Genomic DNA, 21,264 nt, shown 5'->3' on the forward strand with positions numbered 1-21,264 from the left:
TGCAAATAGGTACGTGTGATCACCACAAAAAGTCATTCTGTCAGGGCACAAGTCAGAAACTTACTTTCCTAATGTTTCTCTGGGTATAATCCCTTGCAGGACTATAGCAACACTCAATTAGGGGGACACAAATAGGATCCCCTTCTCCATGGCCGCCTCAAATAAATAGCCACTGACTTCATTCACATAAACAAGAGTCCCAGCCTCTTAGCTGGGCTCAGTGGCTCACGCCTGTAATCCTAGCTACTCAGGAGGCTGAGATCTGAGGATTGCAGTTCAAAGCCAGCCCTAGCACTAACGTCCATGAGACTTTTATCTCCAATTAACCACCAGAAAACCGGAAGTGGTACTATGGCTCAAGGGGTAGGGCAGTAGCCTTGAGCTGAATAGCTTAGGGACAACGTCCAGGCCCAGAGTTCAAGTCCCATCACCGACAAAAAAAAAGTTCCTGCCTCTTCCCTATTTTAGCCTAGACATATTTCAATAACAAAATGCCCAGAAAACTAGTATTATTGCAATGGATTCCAGTAAGAATCATCAACCAATGATTAATTACAAAGGGGGCAATGGTACATACATTTTCAACGGGATACTCTAAAAAACTTACCTTAATTAGCCCTAATTAGGTGACCAAATTATTATCGTGATAATGGGGAAACTGACACGTGCAATGGAGTAAGAAGTACATGTCAGTATTATTTATACAGTGTGTTTGCCAAAATGAATCATCTGAGTCTAGTCATAATAAAGTAGCTAGAAAAATCTAAAGTAAGGAATAATTGGTTAAACAAATGGCCTGAACCCGTGAAACACATCATTAGAAAACTTGGGAACAGTTTAACAAAATGAATACCAGGAAACTGAAACATGATTTCTGAGAGGGATTAAGGAGAAAGGACAAATGGAAAGAGGAAGTGTGGGTTAATACAGTCAATATATTCAACATACACCTATAAAAATGGAACCACTGAACTTGAGGGTGTGGTGTGGATGGGCTTGGGAAAGAAGGGGAGAACAACGGACAGGGTAACAAGGATCAAGATACTCTGTACTTATAAACTGACTTGCTGAACTGAACTACTTCATACAACTACTTAGTGATAATAAAAAATGAGAAGTACTCTAGATCAAATGTAATAAGTAATCCATTTTAGAAGGAAACTATAAAGGTCATTACTTGAGCATTTAAGGATTTTTTTTTTTTTTTTGCCAGTCCTGGGGCTTGAATTCGGGGCCTGAACACTGCCCTTGAGCTTTTTCAAGGCTAGAGCTCTACCACTTGAGCCACAACAGCACTTCTGGCCTTTTCTATGTATGTGGTACCAAAGAATCAAACCCAGGTCTTTGTGCATACTACATAAGCATACCGCCACTAGGCCAAACTCCTGGTCCCAAGGATATTTTTTTAAGTGTCATAATTATTATATAGAAGATTGTTGTTACTCCTAGATAGATGTTTAACAAGTCCCTCCTTATAAGGGGAAAAGGAGGGAAGGAGTAGGGGGAAGAGAAGGAAAGAACACAGATGTACTCTTTTTTTTTTTGGGGGGGGGGTTGTAGGGCTTGAGGGCCTGGGTATTATCTCTGAGCTTTTGTGCTCAAAGCTAGCACTCTATCACACTGAGCCAAAGCACCACTTCTGGTTTTCTGGTGGTTAACTGGAGATATGAGTTTCACAGAATTTTCTGCCTGGGTTGGCTTCAAACCATGATCCTCAGAGCCCAACCTCCTGAGTAGCTAGCTAGTACTATAGATGTTAATCTGAGCTGGGGGCTGGAGGCTCACATCTTAAAACTCTAATTTGTCTCTTATTCAAAGATGCATATACAGCTGGGCACAGTGGCTCACGCCTGTAATCCTAGCTACTCAGGAGGCCAAGATCTGAGGATCAAGGTTCAAAGCCAGCCCAGGCACAAAAGGACCTGAGACTCTTAACTTCAATTAACCTCTAGAAAATGGGAAGTGGGGTTAAAGGGTATGGCTCAAGGTTTCCCTGAGCTGAAGAGATACCCAGGCCCAGAAATAGGGTAGTAGCCTTGAGGTAAAGAGCTCATGGACAGTGCCCAGGCTGAGTTCAAGCCTCATGACCCACCAAAAAAAAAAAAAAAAAAAAAAAAAAAAAGATGCTAGCTGGGAGTGGTGGTTCATACCAGTAACCCTAGCTACTCAGGAGACTGAGATCTGAGGATAAAAGTTCAATGCCAGCCCAGGCACAAAAGGACCAGAGACTCTTATCTCTAATTAACCTCTAGAAAATGGGAAGTGGGGCTTGGTTCAAGGGTAGGATGGTAGCCTTGTGCTGAAGAGCTCAGGGACAACCCCAGGCGAGTTCAAGCCCCATAACCGAGAGAGAGAGAGAGGAGAGAGAGAGGAGAGAGAGAGAGAGAGAGAGAGAGAGAGAGAGAGAGAGAGAGAGAGAGAGAGAGAGAGAGAGAGAGAGAGGAGAGAGAGAGGGAGAGAGAGGGAGAGGAGAGAGGGAGAGAGAGGGAGAGAGGGGGAGAGAGGGGGAGAGAGGGGGAGAGAGGGGGAGAGAGGGAGAGAGAGGGAGAGAGAGGGAGAGAGAGGGAGAGAGAGGGAGAGAGAGGGAGAGAGAGGGAGAGAGAGGGAGAGAGAGGGAGAGAGAGAGAGAGAGAGAGAGAGAGAGAGAGAGAGAGAGAGAGAGAGAGAGAGAGAGATTATATACTCCTTAAAGTAACCTTTGCCCAGAAATTTCCAACTCTGTGTGTGTGTTTGCACATGAGTGCCAGTCCCGTGCATCTCAAATCTTGAACTCTAGGTCTAAAGTACTGTCCCAGGGGTTGTTTTTTGTTGTTGTTGTTTTTCTTTTACCAGTTGAGCCACAGCTCCGCTTCCAGGTTTTTTTTGGGTGGTTAATTAGAAAAACAAGTCTCATGGATTTTCCTGCCTGGTCTGGTCTCCAACTGCAATCCTCAGATCTCAGCCACTCGAGTAGCTAGGATTTCAGGTGTGAGCCAGCTCAACCTTTTATTTTTTAATAAAAAAAGAACATCAGAATGATCCCATTTAGGAAAAAGTATACACATTTCCACATGTATCCAAAGAAAAATAGTCTCATATATACAAAATGTTACCTAACCATAGTTAACTAAATGCAGAAACTAGAAATGACGACTTTTACTCCCTGCCACAAGTGCAAACTTCTTTCACTGGAAAATAAACCTTTTTCCAAAAAGTAAACTGAAAGAGGAAGCACACTGGAATCTTAGCATCCGCTTGGTCATTTCACTGCTCTGTTTTGTCTTCATTTATTGCAGAGTCTATGGAAAACATTTGTAGATTAGTATTTTTCAGTTTTACAGAACACTGAAAATGGTTTGGTCTCATTTCCAAAGTTTATATCCAAGTTTGTAATGACAATCCTCAATTTTTAGAGTATGATTGTCTTAATTTCCTGCATTGTTGCACAAACATAAAGCTATATTGGTTTTATTTTTTTTTTTTGCCATTTCTGGGGCTTAAATTCAGAGCCTGAGCACTGTCTTTGGGTTTTCTCAAGACCAGGGCTCTACCACTTGAGCCACAACACCACTTTTGGCTTTTTCTATGTATGTAGTACCCAGGAATCAAACCTGGGTCTTTGTGCACAGTAGGCAAGCACTCTACCACTAGGCCAAACTCCTGGCTCCAGCTTTATTGTTTTTGCTACTGAATAAGGCAATACAGCAAACCTAACCTACATGATTCTAGATGCGCTTCAGTTTATTGCCTACCTGTATAAATTCCGAGATTAGTTCTCTTTTATACCACCTTTCTCCAACAGAGCCAAGAAGCCAGCCTTCTAGGTTTAAAAAATTATTTTCAGAATAACAAACACCATTTATCCATTTGGGCAGGCCTCCAATGCCATATACCCACACATACCAATAAACTTACTGCCAAAGGTGCTGCCAGCTACAAGCAGTCTAAGGCACTGCAATGCAGTAGTTGTTCCTAACTGAGGTACACCGGGCCCTGAGAAGTTAAGTGATTTAGCAGAACACATTCACCCTGAATGAGTCTACACTGTCAGAAATTTGGGGGCTATGAATTCTGAGGCTAGAACACCTGCAATGATGAGCAAGCTGTTCTAATAATACACCAATCCACAAATGCTGATGACAAGACTTTAAAGCCTGAGACTAGTTGTGTTTAGGTTAAAAAACAAAGGAACATTTTTGGTAGCTTTCTCATTACAATAACACTTCTTGACCAAAAAAAAATCCCCATCCCCAAGTGATTGAAAACAAAAATCAGTCATGGACTTGTAAAGCTTTCTTCTTTAGTATGGAATAAATGCCAGATGAAAGTGCTGTAGTTGGGTTGTTGGGCACTAGCTGGTGCTTCTGGCAAACTGGTGCATGGGGTTCACTTTGTTGTGGTTCCTGTGGGTGCTAGGATTCAATCCTGCACTCCTCTTATGCTGTTGCTTCTGCTGCTGAGAGCTGAGCTCCTGTCTTTCCAGAACCCTTTGTTCCATCTTCACGATGTGGATGGACTTTTCTCCTGATGATTTCTATGATCGCAAGAACCAAGACACTCTAAACAAACTCATGTTCTATGTGATGCTCAACATGCCCTCCTCGGACCTGCTTCTCCATTTACACATTCTCCTTGACCAGCTGAAGAACCTATGACTTAGCAGACCAAAAACAAGGCGGGCGAGTCGTTGTATTTGGGCCTACAGAATGCAGTCAGCCCAGAATTCATGACCTAAAACCTCCAGTGATGTCCCCGATGGTGACAGATGGTGATCTGGAACCATTACTACTGTATGAAACCTGTGGATGGGTTATCATTTGTAGAAAGGCCAAACTCAGTTTTGAATTATATGGACACCCAACTTGTTCTTAACCCAAAATGTGGCAGAATGACCTAGAGATACTTCTCAAGAAGAACAAGCAGTATTTCTTTCATTGACTTGAATACTGTGTAGATCTGCCACAAACAGTTCAAATTGGCAAAGCTCTTGGTTAGCAGGATCAACCAACCCCTGTAAGATTAATGGAAAATTTCTCCATTCTTAAATTTAGTAAACTGAATAAGTGTCAGGAAGAGTATTTGTCTTTCATAAGGTGATAGATACCATTCTGCCTGCAGGCAACTTTAGCACAATGCATTATTGGAGCCTGCCTCCTTCCCCACACCCTGCTCCTGGCAAATATTTATTTTACTATTGGTAATGATTGTTGTCCAATCTTTATATCATAGATTGTTTTAATTTTATTAAAATGTCACTCTTCAAATTCTTGAATACAAAAAAAAATTATAAATGCCAGGGGTGACTAAATGCTTATCCTCAAATAGTTTTGTGGTGTCTTCACATATCACCATTTCTGCCCTACACAGTCACTCAGTCACTATTTACTATACATAAAAATTTTTACAGGGGGCTGGGAGTTTGGCCTAGTGGTTAAAGTGCTTGCCTAGCATGCACAAAGACCCGGGTTCGATTCCTTGGTACCACATACATACAAAAAAAAAAAAGTCTACCACTTACAATACTTGTATGAGGAGAACTAGGTTATCGAAAAGACAAACTGAAGTAATAAAATTTAAAAAAAATTTTTTTACAGGAGGCAGGAGTAATTTAAGATAGAGTTCATTTAGAAAAGGGAGAAGACTGTGGACTACATCTTCTCATCAAACATACAAATGCCATTTAAAAGAGACACACTGATGGGCAAATGACATGCTCTCAAGGCAGAGCAGGGCTGAGCAATGGGTGAATGTAGACATCTAAAGACTTGATGGAAGTACCACTAACAACTAATGCTCAATTTGTGATCAAGGACTTACCCTTGTCCTCAACCTAGCAACAACACTAACAAGCAAACACAGTCACCCTAGAAGCATGCAGCCTATGACGCCTCCTTAACTCTGCTGGATGGTGACCCAAGAGCCTGCATGTGCCCCACCTCTAGCCTCTTGAGTTGCATGAATTCCAAGGTACATTAAACATGTAACTCTTAAACCCTCAAAAAGAAAGGAAAAGAAAAAAGAAAAGAACAGCAACAAAAAAATGCTCAAGGACAAAGGTAAGAACTCTGGGACATTCAAATCAAATTACAAAGCACCTATCAACATACACACACACACAATTTTTCCCATCACCTTTTCTTCCTCTGGCTAGCCTATACTATGGGTTTAGTATGCAGTAATACACTAATGTCTTTTTTTTTTTTTTTTTTTTTGCCAGTCCTGGGCTTGAGCTCAGGGCCTAAGCACTGTCCTTGGGTTTTCTCAAGGCAAGAGCTCTACTACTTGAGCCTCAGTACCACTTCCGTTTTTTTTTTTTCTATGTATGTGGTACCAAGGAATCGAACCTGGGTCTTTGTGCATGCTAGGCAAGCACACTACCACTAGGCCAAACTCCCAGCCCCATGCAGTAATATCTTAAGGAAGTTTCAGAACTGAAGCTACTCTACCACCATCTCTTTATTCCAACAATGTAGTTATTCATCTTAATACAGATAGAAGGATTCTGTGGTTACTTAATTTTTAGTGCAATATGTATGTTAAAAAGAATCACCTACGGTTCCATTAACAAAGCGAATTATAAAATTTTAATTACATAGTTTAAAATGGGCAAATTGCATAATATGCCAATTATATCTCTTCATATTTTTATGGTTATTTATAGTCAATATCAAGAAAATAAAAACACTGGAAATACTAGAACTGGATATAGCACTCTGAACATATCTTTTTAAATTTATACAGAGATACTAAAATGCAGACTTACATGTACATGTAATGTATACATAGATTTCTTAGCTCTGCTTCCTGGGTGATCCTATTCCTCAATAGGAATAAGTGCATAAAACATTCAGATCTTAGTTTCTAAAAGAAACCAAGGCCTTTTGGAGATTTTAGGGCTGGTATAGAGAAATATAGGTTGGATCTGGACTATCTTTTAGAAAGAAAACCTTAGAAGAATGATAAGGACATGTTTAAAGGACACTGGAATCAGCATAAAAAAGTTCCCAAAATACATAATGAAATAAATGAATGTAGGTAACATCTTAGCCGTTTGGTAAAGAGAAACACTGCTGACATGATACAACTCCTAATAATACAATGTAAACTACTGTGGTAAATGCATCCAAACATGCATGAACAAAAGAAGAAGCAAACTCAAGGGAGTCAACACGGATAAATTTTGAAGCATGGATCCAAAAGTGGTAGGTGCAACAGGGCTGGGTGAAAGAAAGGTCTGGTTATGGGTCTTTAAGCCAGGATAAGGACCTTACTTTTTAAGGCAGATGCAGTGGCTTATACTTGTCATGAGGAAGCTGAAATAAATCTGAGGATTGTGGTTTAAAGCTTGCTTGGGTAGGAAAATTTGTGAGATTCTTTATCTTCAATTAACCACAGAACATTGGAAAGTAGAATTATGGCTAAGTAGTAGAGTTGCTAGCCTTGAGCAAAAAAAGTGAAGGGACAACACACATGCACTACATCCATACATACATCCATACATATCCCCCCCTCCTCTTTTTTGGTGAATAAGAGATACTAAGGAGGGGCCGGGGAGTTTAGCCTAGTGGTAGAGTGCTTGCTTAGCATGCATGAAGACGCGGGTTCGATTCCTCAAACCCAGAAAAAGCTCAAAGTGGTGCTATGGCTCAAGTGGTAGAACTCTAGCCTTGAGAAAAAGCCCAAGGATAGTGCTTAGGCTCTGAGTTCAAGTCTCTGGACTAGCAAAAAAATAAAATAAAAGGCAAAGCAAAACTGAAGAGTTTTATACATAGGCAAAACATAATCTGATTTTTACTTTAGATTACTAAGGGCTATAGATGAGACAACAGACTTGAGAAATATGCATAGATACCACTGTACAGTCAAGATAATAGTACTCACAGTACATGGAGTTGACTCAATTTTTTTTTTTTTTTTTGCCAGTCCTGGGCTTGAGCTCAGGGCCTGAGCACTGTCCTTGGACTTTCTCAAGGCTAGAGCTCTACCACTTGAGCCTCAGCACCACTTCTGTTTTTTTTTTTTTTTCCCAGTCCTGGGCTTGAGCTCAGGACCTGAGCACTGTCCTTGGACTTTCTCAAGGCTAGAGCTCTACGACTTGAGCCTCAGCACCACTTCTGGCTTTTTTCTATGTATGTGGTACCGAGGAATCGAACCCGGGTCTTCATGCATGCTAGGCAAGCACTTTAACCACTAGGCCAAACTCCCGGCCCTGTTTTTTTTTCTATGTATGTGGTACCGAGGAATCAAACCCAGGTCCTCATGAATGCTAGGCAAGCACTCTATCACTAGGCCAAAACTCCCGGCCCCTCATTTTTTTTTTTTTTAACACTCAATGTTTTTATTTAAAGCATAGCTAACTTGAGTGCAATAATTTGATATTTGTGTTCTATCACCTTTGTGCATACACAACTATCTCCACACCACAATCAGACTCAATAACATGACCTTCAATATTTCTTCTATAGGATTTTCATGAGGTATTAGCTTTTTATCACAGGAATCACTGAGAAGAGCTTCACAAAGAGGAAGATACTAAAAGGCACAGAATGCTAAACTGCAAACCACCTGCACATAATGGTTTGTAGAACACTTGACATACTGTTACTATGTTCCACATGCAAATAATACACACCCCATAGTGCCCTTGGAGTTAGCAACACCCTGAGTTGCTTAAGTGCACAATGTGTGAATCAGATACAAGCCATGTTTAAGAAGTGAAAATTAGGCTGAAATGAAATTGGAGAGATATAGAAGAACCACTGTGACCTTCCATATACCACTGAACTGTCTATGTGCACAGAAGAGCTTGAAAGTGACAAGAATAAACAGGAGGAAAAGATCAGGCTGTGAAGTATTTAGGCAAATGGATGTATAAGAAACAATTTTTTAAGTACTTTTGATTTACTGTCTAAAAATGTTCCAAAACAATCTTTTGGGCTGTGGATGTAGCTCAGTGCCTAGCAGGCAGGTGGGAGGGATTTGGGTTCAATACTCAGTAAAACCAATGGGGGGCAGATCTCATTTCATTTACAGTTTAAGAGAATAAAACGTCATAGACAGAACTTTTAAAAGTAAACAGGGTTGAGTATATACAGAATCCTTCTTTCCCCCTGCCAAATGCTTTTAAGGCAAAGTTAATTGCTGCCTATTTTCCATAATGTTCTTCAGCCATCTTTCCTTGCTCCAAATAAGACTGAGAAAAGGTTTTAGTGAAGAGAGGGAGGTTATGAATAAGTTTAGATTAGACTATTAGCAAGTATCACAAAGAGCTATAGAACTACTCAGGATGTTTATGTTAATGCTGTTTCAGATGATTTAAAATCGATTGTTTTGCCCTTTCAAGCATCTATAACCAAATCTGTTCTTGAATCACCTAGACCCCAGACATGTGCGTATAATTAGAATGTGTCAGCTATGGAAGAGTGGATATGATTTTATTCACAAATCAACAGGCCTATTTCCAAGTAATACACCGTCACAGTTTTCTTCAAGTTGGCCTCTAAATGTTAACACCAACAATAGAGTCCTAACGCCTGGGTAAGCCCCAAGACACTCAGAATGGCAGAGCCCACAGCATCTAGTCCTGGCACCTATCCACACACTGCTGTGAGTCACTTTTCCTTCTCCCAAACACGACCAGCAGTCCGACTGACCATGCAAATGTGTGTGGGATGAACTACCGGAATGGAAGACCCCTTCCTTTGGGCTTCTTTCTTTAGTACCTCTTCTCCACTATCACTGTCAACATTAACTTCAAACTGCCCATGTGAGGGCAAAGCTAGGTGGCTCTGTGGGCAGCGCTGCTACTTAATCCCTTCAGAAAAAAGCTCCTCCTCAGGATTCTCGTCCTCCAGAACATTCACAACAGGAGAGGCAGAGTTAATAATACTAAGTAGTATTCCCCACTGACAGGAGAAAGCACTGAATAGTCACAGAAGATAATCCCCCAATAAATTCATCTTAATAGGTGCAGATACTTTAAGGGGACGGGGAGAAGCACTTTCTGAAAAGCAACCAAGACAACTCACCTAGACACTTGAAAGGTATAACGAAGTGACTCTTGCACTGTTTTTTGTCCTTCCGACACCAACTGTCAATATTGACCCGCTGGTTTGCTTCCATCACATTTGTGATCTGTAAGTCTGGATACATCTGTGAGAGAAAACAGCCACACATAGTAAATCAACCCACAGATGGACATACACTTTCAAGTAAGAATAAGTACCTATATTTATTCAACCCGCCCCCCTCCCTTATCCCATATAGACTGTAAATACCACTTTTCTATCCCTGGTTCCAACTGTACTCATTAAGTAAAAAAAGACAGACTATGGGTTTTCTTTGGACAGGCTAGACTTCTGCCTGCTTCCTTGCATTGTATTTTTAAAAGAAATGTGTATTTAACAACAAACTAAAGTAGCAGGCTTTCAAACCCAACCAAATCTGATCAGATATCCAATTTGCTGAATACATGAACTAAAACATCTAGGAGAAAAGCCTGTGGGAGGTTTTTTTGTTTTGTTTTGCCCGTCCTGGGCTTGATCTCAGTCCTGAACACCGTCCCTGGGGTTTCCCTCTCCAGGCTAGTGCTCTACCACTTGAGCAACAGTACCACTTCCAGCAGGTGGTACCACTTTCAGTATGTGGTACTGAGGAATCGAACCCGGGGCCTTTGTGCATGCTAGGCAAGCACTCTACCACTAGGCCAAATTCCTGGCCCCAGCCTATGGGAGTTTCTGTTAGCAAAATTACAGAATACTTCACTATAGACTGGGAGCATGGCCTAGTGGTAGAGTGCTCTCCTAGCACGCACGAAGCCCTCCCTGGGTTTGATTCTCCGGTACCACATACACAGAAAAAGCCAGAAGTGGCACTGTGGCTCTAGTGGCAGAGCACTAGCCTAGAGCAGAAAGTGTCCAAGGATAAATGTCCAGGCCCTGAGTTCAAGCCCAGGACTGGCAAAAACAGAAAAGGGGGGCCGGGAGTTTGGCCTAGTGGTTAAAGTGCTTGCCTAGCATGCATGAAGACCCGGGTTCGATTCCTCGGTACCACATACATAGAAAAAAGCCGGAAGTGGTGCTGAGGCTCAAGTGGTAGAGCTCTAGCCTTGAGAAAGTCCAAGGACAGTGCTCAGGCCCTGAGCTCAAAACCCAGGACTGGCAAAAAAAAAAAAAAAAAAAAAAAAAAAAAACAGAAAAGGGCCAGGAGTTTGCCTGAAGACTGGGGTTCAATTCCTTGGTACCACATATATAGAAAAAGCCAGAAGTGGTGCTGTGGCTCTCATGTGGTGAAGCATTAGCCTTGAGGAAAGCCCAAGACAGTGCTCAGGCCCTGAGCACTGGTTTACAATGAGTGAACCCTCATTGTTCACTATTGGTCCTATAGGTTAATTCTTCTATTATTTTTTATTTTGAACCAAAAGGTAAGTTGAACCAGACCTGAGGTGATTGCTTAAAATCCTGAAGGCTTTCTATCTACCAGGAGAGACCCCAATATATATATAAAGGGCAGCCAGAGTAGGTAGCTCACATCTGTAATCCTAGCTACTCAGGAGGCCGAGATCTGAGGGTCACAATACCAAGCCAGCAAAAGCCAGCAAAGTCTGTGAGGCTCTTTTTTTTTTTTTTTTAAATCTCCAATAAACTACCAAAAGAAAACAAGCTGGAAGAGAAGCTGTAGTTCAAGTGATAGAGTGCTAGCCTTGAGCAAAAGCAGCTCAAGGACAGCACCTAGGTCCTGAGTTCAAGCCCCCAGGACTTGGGGGTGGGGGGGATAACAGACACATTTTGCTTTTATCTTTTCTAAGACAAGTGGAAGACAAAACAACCAGGCATGGAATCTACAGCCACTCTTCCAAGTTGCTGGATATTCCATCTGGAAATCTGGAACTGAGTTAGGGATCTCCACCATACTACATACGGGGAGACACGGAAGCCAGGCAACAATATTAGCACCCTGGTCTTCGGTCATGAAAACAGAATGATAGAGTATCTATTTCCAAAGTATACAGATGCAACTCTGGTCCAAGAAAAAAAAAAAAGGTTTGAGCTTCCTGGCCACAACCTTACCTCCTGACAGTACTGAAGAACTTCTTCTTTTGTTCCAAAGCAGCTCTTGGTGCCTGATGGGTCTGGTTCCCATTTCCCTGTTTGAATGTTCACATGCATATTTAACTTCCCACAAAACATTGCAATCTGAGGCTCAGCAACAGCAAATCCTGTTCCAGCATTGGCTGCAAGTGCCTATCAAAGGAAAAAAAAAATTCCAGGTTTATTCTAAAAAAGCTGGGAGAATAACAGTCATTCAATAGTTTGTGACCGAATTTATCATTTGATTATCTTCATTATTAACTATTTATGAAATTGTTCTTGACAAAAGAATCCTTGTCCCAGAGGTAGGCAGAATTTTAAAGTGACCTTCAGGATAAATGTGATCAAAATGAGTAACCCGACACCTCCCTCACATATCTCGACTACTTACAAATTCAGACAACACTCTATCCTAATATAAGCAAGTCTACTTTTTCCTTCACCACCGATAATTATGTTTAATTTACTCATATGCCACCACTACCAAAATTTTATCTAGTAGCTCTTTGCCAAGCAATGAGCTAAGTGCCTAGGGCACATGGATAAGGAAAATATCATGGTTTCATAACCCCAGGATTCTAGTCCAAATGCCCAATCAAATTCCACATCCAAGTATATGATCACATTCCCAGTTCTAAGAAAAAAAAAAAAAAAACACAGTGCTGAGAAAATACATAAAAAGTAATATAACAGGTGCCGGGAGTTTGGCCTAGTGGTAGAGTGCTTGCCTAGCATGCACAAAGATCAGGGTTCGATTCCTGGTGCCACGTACATAGAAAAAAGCTGGAAGTGGTGCTGAGGCTCAAGTGGTAGAGCTCTAGCCTTGAGAAAGTCCAAGCCTTGAGAGAGCTGGCAAAAAAAAAAAAAAAAAAAAAAAAAAGTAATACAACATAGTTTGGATTAAGGAAGATTTTTAAGAGAATGATGCTTGAGTTAAGCTTTGGGCTTACTGCAGACACAAAATGTAGACAGTGAGATGGAGAAGAGATGGAGAGATATACCAAATATAGACCAAAAGTAAGAACTTTAGTCTGTCACTAGATGTTTTGAGAGATTTAAGCACAATACCATCTACTTTCTTTCCTTCCTTCCTTTCTTCCTTTACCATCCCCCCCTTCTCTCTTTTGCCAGCTTAGGGGCTTGAACTCAGGGCCTGGACACTGTCCTTGACCTTCTCAAGGCTAGCGCTCTACTACTTGAGGCACAGCACCACTTCTGATTTTTTCTATGTATGTGGTATCAAGGAATTGAACCCAGGGCTTCATGTATGCTTAGGCAAGCACTCTACCACCAAGCCATGCTCCCAGCTCCACATTACCATTTTCAAGATGCAGTTGATACTTTTTCTGGTCTCTAAAAATAGTCTGAAAGGACACAAGGGTGTGCACAGGCAAATGGCTCAGAAGATAGAAGCCATAAATGTTGGAGCAGAGAGGAAACAGGGAGAAAGAAGAAGAGAGGGAAGGATGAAAGGAAGGATGGTGGGAGATGATGTTTTAGCTTGTGCTGGGTAAAAATAATCAACTATTCCATGAAGTCATTCTTTGGTCAATATCTTCTTGTTCTGAGAAAGTTAGGTGACCTCAAGGGAAGGAGTTCAAAAAAAACTATACTCATTATCTAAAAAGAAATATACTCATCTGACTTATATAAATGAAACAGCCCTATACCTCACCTTATAATAACTTAAAAAGAAATAAATCTGGGTGATATAAAGCAGTTAAGAATCACAGTCATAAGACTTCCATGAAGCACACTATGTTTTGGACAAACACAGGCATGTATGCATCTGGCCTTCTACGTGTCCTCCTTTTATCTATGAAATCAGATATACTTGAATTCAATATCAATTTCTCCTATACATTCATAATATGATAAAATTTAATTGGGGCTGGGAATGTGACTTAGTAGTAGAGTGCTTGCCTAGCATGCATGAAACTCTGGATTCGATTATACAGTACCACATAAGCAGAAAAAGTCAGTGGTGCTGTAGCTCAAGTGGTAGAGTGCTAGCCTTGAGCAAAAGAAATTCAGGAACAGTGCCTAGATCCCGAGTTCAAGCCCCAGGACTGGCAAAAAATAAAAATAGGGCTGGGAGTTTGGCCTAGTGGTAGAATGCCTGCCTAGTATGCACAAAGACCCTGATTCGATTCCTTGGTACTACATACATAGGAAGAGCTGGAAGTGGTGCTGGGCTCAAGTGGTAAACCTCAGGCATTAAGAAATTCCAAGTACAGTGCTCAGAACCTGAGTTCAAGCCCAAGGATTGGCAAAAAAAAAAATAATAACTTATACACTAGACAAAATAAGAAATAAACACCAGTAACTTTTAACAAATTAGAATTGGGCTTAGTGAAATAAGCTTTCTATTAATACAAGAGCCACACAAACATTTGCTATATGGCTGAAAGCTAATTTGAAATTAAAATATTGTCAATATCTATCACTGCTGGAAAGCACCTCCATTAAATCCAACAATTAGCACCTTTATTAATTAAAACTGATTGTAATCATTTATTAAAGGAGAATGGTCCTATGCCTTCAGGTAAACCAAATATGAAGCTGCAGACTGATGTAAATTCCCAGCTCCTTCAAGATACCTGGTGAAAGGGTCACATACTTACTCATAAGTAATACTGTAATGACAATGAATTCAAACAAATTATATGCACAAGACAAATGTGCTTCATGTCAGATGCTGGTGGCTAACGCCTGTAATCCTAGCTGCTCAGCAGGCTGAGATCTGGGGATCATGTTTCAAAGCCAGCCCGGGTATGAAAGTCCATGAGACTCTTATCTCTAATTAACCACCAGAAAACTGGAAGTGGCACTGTGGCTCAAGCGTAGAGTACTAGCCTTGAGATGAAGAGCTCAGGAACAGCACCTAGGCCCAGAATTAAAGCCCCATGATGGACCAAAAACAAAGATGATTTGTTTTCATACTAAAGCTCAAAATGTGTACCAAAAAAAAACCCCTTTTCATGACCAGTATCTAGGGACTGTGGTTAGAAATTTGGATTATAATACAGAGGAAAACAAGTTATATTTTCATAGGTAGAAGAAACCCAGGTGCAGTGATGTGTCTGTAGGTATGTGTACAGAAATTAGCACTTTGGGGCTGGGAATGGGGCTTAATGGTAGAGTGCTTTTCTAGCATACAGGAAACCCTGAGTTCAAATCCTCAGTACCACATACACAGAAAAAGCCGGAAGTAGTGCAGTGGCTCAAGTGGTAGAGTGCTAGCCTTGAATAAGAGAAATTCAGGGACAGCATCCAGGCCCTGAGTTCAAGCCCCAGGACTGGAAAGGAAAGGAAAGGAAAGGAAAGGAAAGGAAAGGAAAGGAAAGGAAAGGAGAGAGGGGAGAGAGAGGGGAAGGAGGGAAAGGAAGGGAAGGAAGGAAGGAGCAAGGGAAAGAGAAAGAGGAAAATAAAGATCAAGAGAGGGAGAAAGAAAAGGAAATAAGAGAGAGGGAGAAGGAGGGAGGAAAGGGGGAAGGGAGGAAAGGGGGAAGGGAGGGAGAGGGAGAAGGAGAGAGGGGGAGAGGGAGAGAGGGAGGGAGAGAGGGAAGGAGGAAAAGAGAGAGAGAGAGAGAGAGAGAGAGAGAGAGAGAGAGAGAGAGAGAGAGGGAGGGAGAGGGAAGGCAAGGCAAGGCAAGGCAAGGCAAGGCAAGAATTAACACTCTTCTCAAATCTTTGCTTCCTAACTCAAAAGCCTAGATAAAAGCCTGTGAAATAAACCAAGAAAATCTAGTGAAATAGAACTGCCCAAGCCTTAGAGTGGTCAGTTCTAGGTCAGGCTGCCATTCATCAGCACCAGTGTTTCATGTGTTACTCATTATCACTGTTGGCTGAAAGACCACAAGAGTTCCAACTGTATAAATGCTCAGTTTATGGGTCAACCACGAAGGTCACCACATCTGTGTAAGTGCATTGGCTCTCTGTGTTGAGATGGTCAACCTTACCTTCCCTAAAGAGAAGCTAAAATACCAAAGGTTAAAGCAACAGGAAGAGGAGTGAAGCAGCAACAGATCCTCACATCAGTTACCACCAAGAAAGAGGAGAGTAACTGGAATCAATCCAGACAGCTAATAGGCTATAGTGATTCACTTCTGAGTTCAGAAAGATTAATCCTTGTGGTCATGAGAGACTCTCGAGAAGGTATCCTCTGAAATATAAAAAGCCTCAGTGGACCATGTCTTAGAATCAACTAATCAAATATAGCCCTAAAGCTTACCTAGTGCATGATAGGGTCATGTCTTCTATGTTCTTACTTCCTTACTTTGAAAATGTTCTTATTCAATGTGCTCTCCGTTTCCTTATGCACAGACTGTGCCTTGATCCATTACATCAACATATAAATCAATCCTGTTTCCTAATCTAACTTGTTACAAATGGGGTTTCACTGCCAAGTCAGCACTTCCGACATCCTGTGAACCTGGAATCCTCTATGAAAGAAAATTAATGCCCCATGTGCTGGCACTTAAGCCAGGCCTTGTGATCTATGCACACTACAGCACTTTTAAGGCTTTAAAAACAAACTGCATCAATTGCTTTCCTAGCTTTCACTTCACTTAATAATTCATCCTTAATAAGAAATTCCATTTTATTAATTTGGCTCAGGGAAGAGTTTAGCTATCCAAGGAGAGAAATTCAACTTGGTTAAAAAAAAAAAAAGAGCTTTTAATAACTTGGTTGAAATTCTGAAATAGCATAAAGCAGTAAGTACATAAACATAATAAATCTTACCATTTGCTAAATCAAGTCCTTTAATCACTAGTTCAAGATTCACAACTCCTGGCTAACTAATGAATGCCCTTTATCCACCTTTACAAAGCTGCTCAGGACAACCTAACCTTCCTACCCCCCCAGTTCATTCTTTCCTCACTGAGGCACAATCAAACCTGGCTCCTGGGTTTGTTAGTGTCTGCTACAAATAGCAACTTCCCCAAGGCAGGGTTTTATCCTACTTCACATTTTCTCAAACAGAAAGGTCCTGCATTACAATCACATCCCAGTGTGAGAAGGCAAAAGTCAACAGAGTTCCACTTGTAACAGAGAATGCAGCTACACAGAATGCAGCAGGTGCCTGCAGCATCTACTTCCACCAGGTGGCTATGACTGCAAAAGACATGATTTTCTTGAATTCCGTTTCTTTTTGTTTTTTTAGGAAAAAGTAAAATGACAATCTATTAAAATGTTGAAGGGCCTCTGTATCATTTTAATTCCTGTTTGTTCAAGTGCTGACCGACACTTCATGATTCATGTTAAAATATGGCTTAAATCAGTGCTCACAAATCTTCATGGGAGATTTATTTAACTGAACAAGGTGAAATAAATCTTGTGCTTAGTCTACTCAAGGTTATCTCTCAAGATATTATCTACAAAAAAAAAAAAAAAAAGAGGCTGGGACTGACTTGGTAGAATACTTGCCTAGCATGCATAAAGCCCTGGGTTCAATTCCTCAGTACCCCATAAATGGAAAAAGCCAGAAGTGGTCCTGTGGCTCAAATGGTAGAGCACTAGCCTTGAGCACAGAGAGGCTCAGGGAGAGCCCAAGCCCTGAATTCAAGCCCCAGCAGAAGGGGGTGGGGAGGGAGAAGGAGAGGGAGAAAATGAGAATATTACTTAAAGAGTTCAGTGTGGCCTAGTGGCAGAACGCTTGTCTAGCATGCATGATGCCCTGGGTTCAATTCCTCAGTACCACATAAACTTTTTTCAAGCCAGAAATGGTACTATGGCTCAAGTGGCAGTGTGTGAGAAAAAGTGCTCAAGGACAGCCCCCAGGCCCTGATTTTAAGCCCCAGGATTGGGGGGGGGGGGGAGAAGAGTTGAAACACCAGCAATAAATTGATCAGGAAAAACAAAGACTGTTATGGATTGGAAATGTCTAAACCAGAATGATAAGTAAACACAGTACAGGGCGGCTAGACCAGATCCTGGCACAGGGAAACAAAAATCGAAGCACTGTGCCAATGTGAATCTTCTGGTTTTGACAACTGCTTTTATGGGTTAACAGTTCTGGAAGGTATAGTGGAAGTCGGCGTTTCTGCAAATTTTTTTTGTTTTGAATATAGAGTTAATATTTAATGACCTAGACTTGTAAGTACAAATTGTTTTTTTTTTTTTGTGGAGATAATGCATAAGAGGGGTTAGTTACATTCGTCAGGTAGTAGATTCATTACTTGTGGCACATCGATACCCCTTCTCGTGTTATAGTCCCAATTCCCTTCCCCCACCCCCTCCTAATCATCTTGGAGTCAAGACCTTCATCTTGTGTGACTGTTGTCTTAATGTACTGTTATTTCTCTTCTTTTGCCCTTAGGGTTAATTTCATGTTACTGTATATTACCTGGTATATTATATATATACGTTTGTTTATTTGAAATAGGAAAGGGAAGAGGGGAAAACAGAAGACATTTTTGTGAATCAAAAGTTCTGTCTCTGGTGTAAGTTTGCAAATCGGAACTTTATTTTATTATTTTTGCAGCTTATATTTAAAGCCTAGAATTACTTCAAAATAAACTTGGCTTGGGGGGCTGATATAGCTCAGTGGTGGAGAGCTCACCCGGTATGAAGGAAACCCTGGGTTCAAGCTCTAGCACCATCAAAAAGAGAAGGACCACACTGGTGGCTCATACCTGTAATCCTAGCTACTCAGTAGGCTGAGATCTCAGGTTCTAGGTTTGAAGTCAGCCCAAAGCTGTGATACACATTTATCTTCAATTAAGCATGAAAAGCAAAGCAAACCAAAACAAAGAAAACCTACCCCAGAAGAGGAGTAGTGTCTCAAGTAGTAGAGCATTAACTAGCCTTACGCAAAAAAGCTCAGGGACAAAGACCAGACTCAGTTCAAGCTCCGGCACAGAAAAAGTAAAAGGAGTGTGTGTATGGGTGGGAGGGAATGTCTTTGTTCATTGCTAGCCTGGATTTCATTCTGGGGGCATGTTTCAATCTCAAGAAACTCTCAAAAAAGGATGATAAATTGGGCATGGTGGTACATATCTGTAGTCTCAGCTGCTATAGAGGCTGAAGCAAGAGAATTACTTGGGCCCAAGACCACACAGAGAAGGGGAAAAAAAAAAAAGCCAGGCACCGGTGGCTCATGCTTGTAATCCTAGCTACAGGCTGAGATCTGAGAATTATAGTTCAAAGCCAGCTGGGGCAAGAAAGTCAGTGAGATTGTTATCTCCAATTAACTACCAGAAAGCCAGAAGTGGCACTGTGGCTCAAGGTAAGTTGGTAGAGCATTAGCCTTGAGGTAAAGAGCTCAGGGACAGCACCCATGACCTTAAAAAAAAAAAAAAAGAAGAAGAATCAGGGGGCTGGGAGTTTGGCCTAGTGGTAGAGTGCTTGCCAAGCATGCATAAAGACTGGGGTTCAATTCCTTGGACCACATACATAGGGGGGGAAAAAGCCGGAAGTGGTGCTGAGACTCAAGTGGTAGAGCTCTAACCCAAGACTGGCAAAGGAGAGGGGAAAAAAAAAACCCAGAAAGTTAAGTGTATCTGATTGTTTAAAATAATATTTGTCAAAATGAACTCTAGGAAATGGAAACAGGTTTAATTGCTGCTGTTTTGTTTTGTCTTGTTTGTTCATTCTTCTTTCAGAGGGAGTATAAGGGAGGGGCATAAAAATGGAGGGGGACAGGGGGTGAAAAATGTAGCAGTAACACTAGACAGAATTATATAACTTGTGGGTGGATACTGGAGGGAAAAACAGTGAGCAGGTGGAAGGGTGACATTGTTAAAAAAAGAAATGTATTCTTACTGGGCCCAGTGGCTCACATCTATAATCCTACTCAGGTGGCTGAGATCTGAGAATTGAGGTTCAAAGTCAGCCCAAGCACTGAAGTCTGTGAGATTCTTATGTCCAATTAACCACCAGAAAACCAGAAGTGGTGCTGTGGCTCAGCGGGTGGGGCAGTAGCCTTGAGCTGAAGGACTCAGGGACAGCACCCAGGCCCAGAGTTTAGGATCTGAGGATCTTGAGTTTCCTGTCTGGGCAGGAGAGTCTGTGTGATTCTTATCTCCAATTAACCACCAGAAAATCAGACATGATGTTGTGGCTCAAAGTGGTACAGTGATAGCTAGCCTTGAACAAGAGATCTCAGGAACAGTGCCCAAGCCCCGAGGCTCAAGTCCCACAATGAACCCTCCCCTCCAAAAATAAAAAAAGAAGTACTCTTTATTGTAACCCCTCTGTAAAAAGAATAATCAGAAAAGGCTCAGTATTGAAAAGCCTATTATTTATTCCAAATATATAGGCATAAATTAGGATGTAATAAAACCCTAGGTATACATATATTAAATTTTATTTCCCTGCAATGAGAGGGCTACTACAGTTCTGACCCAGAGGTAACATACTTGCTGTCAAAGACTACAGTTTGAAATCTTGTTCAGCATCAGTGAAGCAAAGCTTTGAATGCTTTAAAAAAAAAAACATGCTTCAAATGAGTCAATCCACTACTTGAAAACACGGCAGGATTCTTGTCAAAGGTATTCTAGTTTGAGTGGCAATATGAAGAATATCTGTTCTTTAAAAAAAAATGAGTTTTTATTACACCAAACAAAAATCCTTTAGTTGAACTTAATTCTAATTAGAAGCTGGTAAATTAGTTGCAGGGGAAAATTCCCAAGTGTTAAAGGCCATTATTCTTACACTGATGTACACCAGCTGTCAAGCATTATTTTCAGAGGCCATAATGTATACAAATGACCCCTGCTTTCATTAGAGCATTAAATATTAAAGTATAAATGAGATATCATTTCCTAAATTGAAAATGGTTTAGTTTGTCTCTAAGGCTTTTATAGGAACATAGTAATTTATCCATCTGGATTACACTGGTGATAATCCAAGCACTATAATTTTAATAGAGATCTATCGTTCACTATGTGTGAGATGAGAGCTAAGAGTCTTTTATAAAGGAAGTGCTTACTAAAATTCTCACAAATGTTTTTCACTGCTTCCTAGGTTTCTTCCTAAATGCCATTATAAAACAGGAAGTCTAAGAAACTGGTTTCCAGAGGGTAAGGAAGCTCCAGGGATTTGCCTTGGCTATTACCTCTCAGTCTTCTCATTGCACTCTATGCCTCAGATGCATGGCAAGAGATGGTAACTGAGGACATGGTTTTCAAGCAGGAAAAGCATGATTCATTCCTCTATTAAAATGACAAAGTTTCAAACATGGCTTGTCACA

The 21,264-nt window shown here is 41.0% G+C and overlaps 1 protein-coding gene across 1 annotated transcript in view; it reads right to left on the reverse strand.

The window, feature by feature from the left end:
- Positions 1 to 3,704: 3,704 nt before the first annotated feature.
- Positions 3,705 to 21,264, reverse strand: part of LOC150045756 (amyloid beta precursor like protein 2-like) — a 42,619-nt gene continuing 25,059 nt past the window's right edge. The window contains exons 2-5 of the mRNA XM_090319764.1: positions 12,048 to 12,221; positions 10,008 to 10,131; positions 3,895 to 3,972; positions 3,705 to 3,799 (exon numbers count right to left, since the gene is read on the reverse strand). Of these exons, the coding sequence (XP_090175890.1) occupies positions 3,705 to 3,799; positions 3,895 to 3,972; positions 10,008 to 10,131; positions 12,048 to 12,221 (471 nt within the window). The remainder of the gene's footprint in view (positions 3,800 to 3,894; positions 3,973 to 10,007; positions 10,132 to 12,047; positions 12,222 to 21,264) is intronic.

This window comes from Megascapheus bottae, chromosome 27, assembly GCF_031878675.1.
Source record: "Megascapheus bottae isolate mThoBot1 chromosome 27, mThoBot2.hap1, whole genome shotgun sequence".
Lineage (NCBI taxonomy): Eukaryota > Metazoa > Chordata > Mammalia > Rodentia > Geomyidae > Megascapheus > Megascapheus bottae.